Source organism: Salmo trutta, chromosome 13 (assembly GCF_901001165.1).
Source record: "Salmo trutta chromosome 13, fSalTru1.1, whole genome shotgun sequence".
NCBI classification, from domain to species: Eukaryota; Metazoa; Chordata; class Actinopteri; order Salmoniformes; family Salmonidae; genus Salmo; species Salmo trutta.
The window spans coordinates 43,780,677-43,792,772 of NC_042969.1; the positions used below are offsets into that span (position 1 = coordinate 43,780,677).

The 12,096-nt window shown below is 41.0% G+C and overlaps 1 protein-coding gene across 2 annotated transcripts; it reads right to left on the reverse strand.

Annotated features, from left to right (window-relative positions):
• Nucleotides 1-269: 269 nt before the first annotated feature.
• On the reverse strand, nucleotides 270-11,799 carry LOC115205818 (claudin-10). Of its 2 annotated transcripts, XM_029772163.1 has the most exons (6): nucleotides 11,548-11,799; nucleotides 4,822-5,064; nucleotides 1,582-1,746; nucleotides 1,349-1,430; nucleotides 1,031-1,144; nucleotides 270-741 (listed from the first exon to the last, which is right to left on the reverse strand). In XM_029772163.1, exons 2-6 carry the CDS (start codon nucleotides 5,036-5,038, stop codon nucleotides 645-647), a joined length of 675 nt encoding a protein of 224 aa, XP_029628023.1. In that variant the 5' UTR covers nucleotides 5,039-5,064; nucleotides 11,548-11,799; the 3' UTR covers nucleotides 270-644. The 2 variants fall into 2 exon arrangements, with proteins under 2 accessions (XP_029628023.1, XP_029628024.1); XM_029772164.1 differs by lacking the exons at nucleotides 4,822-5,064; nucleotides 11,548-11,799 and adding an exon at nucleotides 2,481-3,239.
• Nucleotides 11,800-12,096: the final 297 nt, after the last annotated feature.

A 12,096-nucleotide genomic window follows, 5' to 3' on the forward strand; every position in this document is an offset into this window, starting at 1 on the left:
ATTAGCCAATTATTTTACCTTGTCTGAAGCAGTCCAACTGTAGATTTGTACAACAGATTCTGACCCAAGTATCTGGGTTAGACACATATCAGATGAAATGTTAAATAGTAAATAACAGAATTTTAATTGTTTTTATTTTGAGTGGAGTATTTATTTAAATGTCCAGCTGGGAGCTGAGCGATCACAAGACATTACTTGAACATAAGGCTGTAGTCAGTTTCGAATCACAGGATTGACTATAAAATTCAGGTAAGTACTGTATTTGATTCTTACACACTGGCGACACACTGGTTGAATCAACGTTGTTTCCACGTCATTTCAATGAAATTTGTTAAACCAATGTGGATTAGACGTCTGTGCCCAGTGGGTATCTTTTCCATTCATTTGGAGTTGTGGCATAGCTTATATTTTCCATTCATTTGGATATCCAATATCAATAGAACAATAATCATCAACAGAGCAATGTTTTTATTTTCAATACATTTTAAAGTAATAAACATTGCATTAATATTCACAGTGACTCAAGACAACAAAAATATATAATGGCAAATTCAAACCAGTAAATTCACACTTTGGTGAAGAAACAAATGGAAACAGACAAACAAACAATTAGATTGAAGAAAAAAAACACATTTTAAACTGCTTTAAACATAAGCTTTTGAACTCCCAGACTCTGACACATTTTCTGCCCTGTAGATCTTTTGTCCACCACTTGTTTTGGAGTAGTTGTATGAATATCCCCTGTAAGACAAGTAGGGTACAATAGATTGGACAACAATGATTTATTTGACTAGCTCATGTAACAGATGGGAAATCGCTAGCTAACTAGTGTTGGCTAGCCTATCACCTGCCTTGAGACCTGAGATAGTGTTGTCCTCACTTTTTTCAACCAAGACCATGGTTTTGGTAGGATAATGGTTAGCTTGCCAATAACTTTGGGAGTAGGAAGTGTCTTTGGTTGCATCCCAAATGGACCAGAGCCCTATAGTGCACTATATAGGGACTCAACTTTGTGGATGCAATTACTCACCCTGTGGTTGGTACTGATGGACCCCTCTTACAGGAACAGCAGAGCATGACCCCACCTAGAATGGCCAAACAGGCAGCTCCCCAACCCATGTATAGACCTGCACCCAGTTCAAACCTAATGGACAGAGAATGAATCAAGTGTGTGTGTGTGTGTGTGTGTGTGTGTGTGTGTCCAAATCAGAATGATTCCTTCAATAAAAGGTTTTTATGAAAATGGTTTTAATTGATTGGTTGAGTGATGTGACCGGAAAAAACTCCTGGCCCTAATTTGAACGCCAATTTGCAGGCAGTACTTTCAGCTTTTGGGATGTGTATTCACCTTACTCCTGCAAAGAATGGATCATGGAACTCCTGCACCACCCGTGCAGCATACCATGACACAGCAGTCAAGGTGGAAAGACCTGCAGGAGAGGCAGATTGAGATGGTTGATAAACGGCAGAAGAAAGAGAGGTGGGGGGAGAGAGGGGAAGAAAAAGAGAGAGATTGGTACTATGATTAGAGGAGAACTGAATAAAGATGATGATGCTGGCAGTTGGGAGTTGGGGACACACCTGATAAGATGAACAAGCTTCCGCCTGTCAGAGCGATTTTGCCCTTGGCCTGTTCAGAAGTGCTGCCGATCTTTGTGCATTTCAGCCCCAGCACTGACACAATGATGGACGCTAGACCCAGGAGCAGAGCGATGATCATCAGGGCTCGACATGCCTGTATGTAGCCTGAACACAGGAAGCGACAGAGTTCCAGTCAACAACAGACATAGGATCGATTGAGAGCCTGAGTAGACAGACTTGGAGAGGGAGGGAAATGTGCTCAACTCTATCCTCTTGCGTGTCTAACACACACACACACACACACACACACACACACACACACACACACACACACACACACACACAGAAGAAGGCATAGCAGAAACGTTTGCAGGGTGTACTAGTGGGACATGTTGCCTAAAGAAAATAAACAGACTTCAATTGCTGCTATCAAGTGAGTGCTGGTGGCCTTTTTTAATTGTTAGACACTGCTAAAGGCTGATATCAACTTCCTGTTTGTCATCTACAGAACACACAAATGGAGGCTTTAACTCGGATGTAGGATGTGTCTAAGAGACATAACTGTACCAATAAATGGATCATTCATGTTTGCCGAAGAGACACTCAATTGAAAAGACATTGTGTTCCTCTTATTCTTAAAAAATTTGGCAACATCAGGAATCTAACGAAACTGACTATTTAAGGTTGTTGTATGTAATTGATTGACCATTACACAGAAAAATCGCATCACATAACATTAACCATTTCAGTTGGCCAGTGACATAGACGAGCAGGAAACGTTTCCCTTTAGAGTTCCCTTTGACCAGGGATGTCAATTTAATTTGCCTTTATTGTTTGGGACAGGTTTTGGAGATTATCTATTAGTCCAGTTTGGGAGTAGTAGTCAGTCTAGTACCTACCAGGCAGAGCGAGCATAGACTCAAAGTCTTTGCAGTTCCTAATGCCGGCGCTGTTCTCGGCACATGAATGAAATAGATTCTGGAACTGGCGTGTGGATACGATGACACTGCCAGACACCGAGGACACCTTCCAGTAGTCATTGGCTAGTGAGGAGCCGGTGAGCAGCCAGCTTGCCACGCACAACAAAAACCCAGTTAGTTCCACTGCCGTCGACATGATCACCCAGAGCACACACACACACACACAGGTGTGGGAAAAGGCTTCTTACTCTTGAGGTTGAAACCCTCAGACACACAGGATGATTGAAAATGGCCTCACGAGATATGCAAATTGTTGTATGTCCTTGCTCGGTCTCCAATGTGCTGGGTGTCTGTTGTCTTGTTTCAAATGCAGAGAACTTTAGTCTATGCACAGGGGTTGTAAAGCAATAAGAGGCGTGTAAAAACCATAGAGGCTTCACCTATAAGGTGATGGTGGCCAGGGTTTAGAGCTTAGGTGTGGTCTAAGGAGATAAACAATATGACAGATTGGTTCATCGAAATTGGTTTAGATTGGTTCATCGAAAGCGATGACACCCATCCTGACCCACTGTTTGACTTTCTCAACTATTAAATCAGGAGTTTCACAATAGATACAGTACCTGCCATTGGTGTTTGCCATTGGTGTCTCCTTAGAATTCTCAGGTTAGACAATACTCATTTAATATCTCTCTGTATCAATGAAAGCACTCCGACCTTTGGTGGTGAGGTGACTACGGTTCTGACTACAGTTCTTTATTCTTATGAATGTGTGGTTATCTAGGAGTCTGTTGCAGTGTAGAGGCACACCCACACACACACTCTAAATAATGTCTACATATCTTACATTACTCATATCACATGTATATACTGTATTGAGACCAATCACTGAACACTTTAATAAATGGATCACTAGTCACTTTAAACAATGCCACTTAAGTAATGTTTACATTACTCATATCACATGATATAAAATACAGTAACATTGCCTATGGCCATTGGATGAGCAATGCCTATGGCCATTGCTCATCCATATATTTATGTACATATTCTCATTCACCCCTTTAGATTTGTGTGTATTAGGTAGCTGTTGAGGAATTGTTAGATTACTTGTTAGATTTGTGTGTATTAGGTAGTTGTTGGGAATTGTTAGATTATTTGTTCGATATTACTGCACTGTTGGAACTAGAAGCACAAGCATTTTGCTACACTCGCATTAACATCTGCTAACCATGTGTATGTGACCAATAAAATTAGATTTTATTTGACATACACACAATGAAAGGAAACCAAGGTCAGTGTGACTGTCAATGATTGACTGAGCGATGATACAATGATACTTGTGCGATTTACAACCCCTATTACCTTCATGGCCTGAAACTAAGACCATATGGCCTGCATACCTCAGTGTGGTGGTCGACAGTTGAAAATGACAGTCACGTAGGAAAGGAACTAAAAAATACTACCGTACTACGTTGTCAATATGAGAACAGCTTCAAAAAGTCCTGCTTAGACTTTGGCTGTCCTAATATGGACACCGTACTACAGGCCTACGATAATTGATTTCACAGATACTCTGTCAGTCTCATCTACACAATACTTTTGTTATGTAAATACTTCTTTAGATCTTTTCTCAGTTTCTTGATGAATTTGTGTTTTATGGACAATTATCAAAGCAGCACAGTCACTTCAGACAAGGGTAAAACTACATCAAGTATTTTAATCAGCAGCCGATATCTAACTGCTGGGTCACTCTTGGCTGGAATTTAATCGAAAACCCCAATTGCAATGTTTACACAGTGCTTTTGCCCAGAAACTACTGTCCGTGCATACATACTACTCATTTTGGAACTTGAAGGCATCTACCAGGGAAGGAAGTATGTTTATGTGATAACCTAAGAAGATGTTTACAACATTCAAAGATTTGTATTTGATCATAGAAAAATAAATCCTGGCGGGGCAATCTGTAATCAAATTTTTTACTTTTAAATTAATAACATAAACCCATAGATTTTTTGAAGACTACAAATTATAAATGCCTCATCGGCTTAGTTCAACTGTCATACTCCATCAGAACACAAAATGTTTTTTTTAAACAATGTAATTGCAAACAGACTATATAGCCTCAAACCATGGTTAAAACTACAGTTTGGATGGTCAGTCCTTGAATCCATAGCTCTGTCTTTGAATTTGAAAGTGGTTACATTTCTCTAACACCATTTCTCAGCTGTTTATCAATACCATTTTGTTGTTGTTTAAACTACAGATTGCCCCTTTAATACTGCATGTGAGTATTGCACTGAGCCCTGCATGTGTCTCTCACCTGGTAGCCCCAGTACAGTCTTGTACCTCTGGCACTGCATAGAGCCCAGGGACGTGGCTGCGCAGGTCATCCACAGGCCCTCGAACTGCCAGTTGTTGGTTGTGACAGCCCCAGAATGGCTGCGTACCCTCCAGGAATGGGAACTAGTGCAGCTGTTCTCCAGACACCAGCCAATCACCCCTAAAGTCAGACCCAGGACCTGGAAAGCTAATAGCATGGTGGTCCGTCTTGCTGACTGATTTACTGGGAAGAGAAAAGGCACAACAAACTATTTTTGTTATGTATTAGTTATGAACCTACATTGTAGTGTTAACTATATTCCAGTAGGCAAAACTGGTTGCACTGTCTTCATTATGATATATTGTACAGTGAAGGAAAAAAGTATTTGATCTCCTGCTGATTTTGTACGTTTGCCCACTGACAAAGAAATGTTCAGTCTATAATGTTAAGGGTAAGTTTATTTGAACAGTGAGAGAAAATAACAACAAAACAATCCAGAAAAATGCATGTCAAAAATGTTATAAATTGATTTGCATTTTAATGAGGGAAATAAGTATTAGACCCCTCTGCAAAACATGACTTAGTACTTGGTGGCAAAACCCTTGTTGGCAATCAGAGGTCAGACGTTTCTTGTAGTTGGCCACCAGGTTTGCACACATCTCAGGAGGGATTTTGTTCCACTCCTCTTTGCAGATCTTCTCCAAGTCATTAAGGTTTCGAGGCTGACGTTTGGCAACTCGAACCTTCAGCTCCCTCCACAGATTTTCTATGGGATTAAGGTCTGGAGACTGGCTAGGCCACTCCAGGACCTTAATGTGCTTCTTCTTGAGCCATTCCTTTGTTGTCTTGGCCGTGTGTTTTGGGTCATTGTCATGCTGGAATACCCATCCACAACCCATTTTCAATGCCCTGGATGAGGGAAGGAGGTTCTCACCCAAGATTTGACGGTACATGGCCCCGTCCATCGTCCCTTTCATGTGGTGAAGTTGTCCTGTCCCCTTAGCAGAAAAACACCCCCAAAGCATAATGTTTCCACCTCCATGTTTGACGGGTTAGGGTTAGGGTTAGGGTCTCATCTGACCACAACACTTTCACACAGTTGTCCTCTGAATCATTCAGATGTTCATTGGAAAACTTCAGATGAGCATGTATATGTGCTTTCTTGAGCAGGGGGACCTTGCGGGCGCTGCAGGATTTCAGTCCTTCATGGCGTAGTGTGTTACCAATTGTTTTCTTGGTGACTATGGTCCCAGCTGCCTTGAGATCATTGACAAGATCCTCCCGTGTAGTTCTGGGCTGATTCCTCACCGTTCTCATGATCATTGCAACTCCACGAGGTGAGATCTTGCATGGAGCCTCAGGGAGATTGACAGTTCTTTTGTGTTTCTTCCATTTGCGAATAATCGCACCAACTGTTGTCACCTTCTCACCAAGCTGCTTGGCGATGGTCTTGTAGCCCATTCCAGCCTTGTGTAGGTCTACAATCTTGTCCCTGACATCCTTGGAGAGCTCTTTGGTCTTGGCCATGGTGGAGTGTTTGGAATCTGATTGATTGATTGCTTCTGTGGACAGGTGTCTTTTATACAGGTAACAAGCTGAGATTAGGAGCACTCCCTTTCACCCTTAGAAGGGCCTCCTCCCACCAGTTATCTGCAAGGTCAAGTTCACTACCTCAGTCTGTCTTGATTTTGTTTATTTGAGAGAGTTCAGAGGACAGCATAATGTCATATACAGTGAGGGAAAAAAGTATTTGATCCCCTGCTGATTTTGTACGTTTGCCCACTGACAAAGAAATGATCAGTCTATAATTTTAATGGTAGGTTTATTTGAACAGTGAGAGACAAAATAACAAAAAAATCCAGAAAAACGCATGTCAAAAATGTTATAAGTTGATTTGCATTTTAATGAGGGAAATAAGTATTTGACCCCCTCTCAATCAGAAAGATTTCTGGCTCCCAGGTGTCTTTTATACAGGTAACGAGCTGAGATTAGGAGCACACTCTTAATACTCTCGAAAATTCTAGATATTGACCTGCAGCCTCGTCCTCTAATAGCTATATTTGGAGTTCCATCTTTGTTACAGTCTCACTAAAAGTAAAGCGGACGTTGTAGCGTTTGCCTCCCTTATAGCCCTCCAGCAGATCTTGCTTCACTGGAAATCCTTCAAACCTCCCAATGCATCATCCTGGTTGAAAGATCTGTCTTTTCAACACTTAGAAAAAATTATATACACTCTGAGAGGATGTACTGATAACTTTTTCTTGAGATGGCAGCCTTTAATTTCCTTTTTTGAACAGTTGCCTTCTATTGATCAGGAGTAAGAATTTTGGCCAACGGGATACGGGAGGGTGTGGGTAGGAAGGGATAGTATGTTGTGATATTTTTTATTTTTGTGTTTGTATATGTGTACTTGTGTGCATGTGTATATTTATATATTATTATTTCCAATCGTACATTTATTTCATTTTTGTATGTATGCTGTTTTGTTGTTAAAGGGAGGGAGGTGTTTCAATAAGTATAGGGGGATAAAAGGATGTATCTGTTCAATTTGTCATTTGTATTTCTTTATATGTCCTATAAAAATATATTTAAAAAAAAGGGGTTTGATAAAGTATTTTCCTGGTTGCTAAAACCATGTTATCTGAACCACCAACATACAGTGCCTTCAGAAAATATTTATGCCCCTTGATTTACAGCCTGAATTCAAAATGGATTAAAAAAACTCACCCATCTACACACTATACCCCATAAAGACAAAGTTAAAATATGTTTAAAAAAATGTTAGCAAATTTATTGAAACTGAAATACAGAAATATTACATTTCCATAAGTATTCACACCCCTGAGTTAATACTTTGCAGAAGCACCTTTGAGGTGATTACAGCTTTGAGTCGTCTTGGGTGTCTGTATCAGCTTTGTACATTTGGATTTGGGGATTTTCTCCCATTTCTTCCTTGCAGATTTTCTGGGGAGTGGCGGTGAACAATTACATTCAAGTCTTTCCACCGATTTTCAATGGGATTCAAGTATGGGCTTTGACTAAGCCACTCAAGAACTTTCGCATTATTGTTTGGAAGCCATACCAGCATTGATTTTGCTGTATGCTTGGGGTCATTGTCCTGTTGGAACGTAAACCTTGCCCCCCAGGCTAAGGTCGTTTGCATACTGAAGCAGGTTCTCATCAAGGATTTGCCTGTATTTGGCCCCCTTCATTGTTCCCATCTATCCTTACCAGTCTCCCAATCCCTGCTGGTGAAAAGCATCCCCATAGCATGATGCTGCCACCATGTCACGTCCTGACCATAGAAAGATGTTATTTTCTATGGTAGAGTAGGTCAGGGCGTGACAGGGTTTTTCTTCTTCTATGTTTTCTATTTCTATGTTTAGGTTCTAGTTTTGTATTTCTATGTTGGGGGTTTGTTTGGGATGATCTCCAATTAGAGGCAGCTGGTCCTCATTGTCTCTAATTGGAGATCATACTTAAGTAGGGGTTTTTCCACCTGGGTTTTGTGGGTGATTCATTTTGAGTTGTGTATGTGTTCATCTCTGTGTCACTTTTTTTTTTTCCATTCAGTGTATTTATGTATTGCGTAGTTTCTACAGCATAAATAAAATGTGGAACGACACACGCTGCATTTTGGTCCTCTTCTTCCTACGACAGCCGTGACAGAATCACCCACCACCAAAGGACCAAGCAGCGTGGTCAGGAGGACTGGATTAAGCAGCGTGCCCGGGAGGAGATGGCATCCTGGTCGCTGGAGGAGTTGGAGGAAAGGATAGACTGGACTTGGGAGCAGGTATTGGAGAGATACAACAGCCTGCCGGGGAAGCAGGTGGAGGCAGCAAGGGAGTCACGGTAACGACGGAAGCCCGAGAGGCAGCCCCCCCCAAAAAAATTGGGGGGGGGGGGGGGCACACGGGGAGATTGGCAGAGTAAGGGTGGAGACCTGAGCCAACTCCTCGTGCTTACCGTGGGGAGCGAGTGACGAAGCAAGCACCGTGTTATGCGTTGAGGCGCACTGTGTCGCCAGTGCGCATTCACAGCCCGGTGCGATCTGTGCCCGAGACTGTTGTCCTTCTGGCAGGTTCTCCCATCTCAGCCAAGGAACTCTGTAGAGTGGTCATTGGGTTCTTGGTCACCTCCCTAACCAAGGTCCTTCTTGCCCAGCTCTAGGCAGAGTCCATATTTTTCCCATTTCCCAATGATGGAGACCACTGTGCTCTTAGAAACTTTCAACACTAGAAATTGTTTTACACCCGTCCCCAGATATACAGATCAAGTCGGAAGTTTACATACACCTTAGCCAAATACATTTAAACTCAGTTTTTCACAATTCCTGACATTTAATCCAAGTAAAACTTCCCTGTCTTAGGTCAGTTAGGATCACCACTTTATTTTAAGAATGTGAAATGTCAGAATAATAGTAGAGTGAATGATTTATTTCAGCTTTTATTTCTTTCATCACATTCCTAGTGGGTCAGAAGTTTACATACACTCAATTAGCATTTGGTAGCATTGCCTTTAAATTGTTTAACTTGGGTCAAATGTTTCAGGTAGCCTTCCACAACCTTCCCACAATAATTTGGGTGAATTTTGTCCCATTCCTCCTGACAGAGCTGGTGTAACTGAGTCAGGTTTGTAGGCCTCCTTGGTCACACACGCTTTTTCAGTTCTGCCCACAAATTTTCTATAGGTTTGAGGTCAGACCTTTGGGGTGGCCACTCCAATACCTTGACTTTGTCATCAAGCCATTTTGCCACAAATTTGGAAGTATGCTTGGGGTCATTGTCCATTTGGAAGACCCATTTGCGACCAAACTTTAACTTCCTGACTGATGTCTTGAGATGTTGCTTCAATATATCCACATACTTTTTCTACCTCATGATGCCATCTATTTTGTGAAGTGCACCAGTCCCTCCTGCAGCAAAGCACCCCCACAACATGATGCTTCCATCCCTGTGCTTCACGGTTGGGATGGTGTTCTTTGGCTTGCAAGCATCCCCTTTTTTCCTCCAAACATGGCGATGGTCATTATTGCCAAACAGTTCTATTTTTGTTTCATCAGACCAGAGGACATTTCTCCAAAAAGTACAATCTTTGTCCCCATGTGCAGTTGCAAACCATAGTCTGGCTTTTTTATGGCAGTTTTGGAGCAGTGGCTTCTTCCTTGCTGAGCGGCCTTTCAGGTTATGTCGATATTGGACTTGTTTTTCTGTGGATATAGATACTTTTGTACCTGTTTCCTCCAGCATCTTCACAAGGTGCTTTGCTGTTGTTCTGGGATTGATTTGCACTTTTCGCACCAAAGTACGTTAATCTCTAGGAGATAGAACGTGTCTCCTTCCTGAGCGGTATGACAGCTGCGTGGTCCCATGGTGTTTATACTTGCGTACTATTGTTTGTACAGATGAACGTGGTACCTTCAGGCGTTTGGAAATTGCTCCCAAGGATGAACCAGACTTGTGGAGGTCTACAATTATTTTTCTGAGGTCTTGGCTGATTTCCCCATGATGTCAAGCAAAGAGGCACCGAGTTTGAAGGTACACCTCCAATTGACTCAAATGTCAATTAGCCTATCAGAAGCTTCTAAAGCCATGACATCATTTTCTGGAATGTTCCAAGCTGTTTAAAGGCACAGTTAACTTAGTGTATTTAAACTTCTGACCCACTGGAATTGTGATACAGTGAAATAATCGGTCTGTAAACAATTGTTGGAAAAATTACTTGTCATGCACAAAGTAGATGTCCTAACCAACTTGCCAAAACTATAGTTTATTAACAAGAAATTTGTGGAGTGGTTGAAAAACAAGTTTTAATGACTCCAACCTAAGTGTATGTAAACTTCTGACTTCAACTCTATTTTATGTCTCATCACAATTCTCTCTCGTAGATCTACGGCCAGTTCCTTGGGGTTCATGGTATAGTTCCTGCTCTGACATGCACTGTCAGAACTTATATAGACAGGTGTGTTTCTTTCTAAATCATGTATAAACAATTGAATTGGCCACAGGTGGACTCCAAGTTGTAGTGACATCAAGGATGATCCAAGCAAATTGGATGTACCCAAGTTCAATTTGGAGTGTCAATTCAAAGGGATGTAAATATTTATGTAAATTGGATATTTTTGTATTTCATTTTCAATACATTTGCTAAAAATTCAAAAAACATGTTTTCACTTTGTCATTATGGGATATTGTATGTCAATGTGAAAGAAAAAACATATTTATACATTTTGAATTCAGGCTGTAATACAACCAAATGTGGAATAAGTCAAGGGGTATGAATACTTTCTGAAGGCATGAAAAAGGCATCTTTACCTGGTTGTAACAAACATCAGATGGTTGTAAACTGATGTCTTTTCAACCAGAAAATTAGTTTACAACCACAAAAGCATGTAATGGGGACATGGTTCACCATTTTTCCCCAGCTGGGTAGTGTGAACCTATCAGTGCTTCAGGGGAAATATATTTGTAAGTCACGAACTAAATCTATCTTTAGTAAAGTGATCGAATGGAAGGAACATTTAAAGTTTTCACTTTAGCAAATCAAACAAAAGTTAAATTCAAAATGTCCAATTGTGTATAACATTGATCAATTTAAACTCAATCCATCTAAAATGTTTAGAGAAATCTAATAGCAAGGAATTTAATTATTTGCTAAGATTGTTACACCATCCTGTATAAACCAATCACTCAAACAAAGAAATGGAAAAGTAAACCAATGTACCTGTTTCTGTGATGAGAATGACTTGAACTTTCGGTCTTTGTTGCAGTGTCTACTGTGCTGTTGAGTGGTATTTTGTATCCTCTGTTGTCTGTTTCCCTGGTTGGCTATGGAATAGGTAAGATGGAAGAAGAGAAAGTGAAGGGTATTTTTTGGAACAGAGGCTGTGGTCCCACTGAGGTGAGATTTGGGTATCGGGTGGATCAATGACCCTTCAAAACGATCTCCCACTATGAGCACACATGCTCACCTCTGCACGTGGCCTACTACTCTCCCCCAGAGCTGCACTGTGGGTTTAATGGGTTGCGTCCCAAATGGCACCTCATTCCCTATATCTTGCACTACTTTGGTCCAAACTTACGCATGAACACACTGGGAAGAAGCACATTAAAACTCACAGAGAAACTACTGTTCACTTTCTCAAACACACAATCGCATTATACACCAGGGTCAATTCCCATTTAAACTTTGTCAAGTGAAGTGAAATTCACACCAAAAATAAAACGGCACCTTTTAAATTCTTGACTTTTGAATGAACTTAAATGGAATTGA

What these genes read in the sequence shown, in the direction of transcription:
- LOC115205818 (XM_029772163.1), bottom strand. Translation starts at nt 5,038, where the DNA reads ATGCTATTAGCTTTCCAGGTCCTGGGTCTGACTTTAGGGGTGATTGGC. An exon ending in GACTGTACTGGGGCTACCAG is followed by an intron (nt 1,747 to 4,821) that starts GTGAGAGACACA and finishes TCCTGTGTTCAG; the next exon opens with GCTACATACAGGCATGTCGA. An exon ending in CCATCAGTACCAACCACAGG is followed by an intron (nt 742 to 1,030) that starts GTGAGTAATTGC and finishes CTTGTCTTACAG; the next exon opens with GGGATATTCATACAACTACT.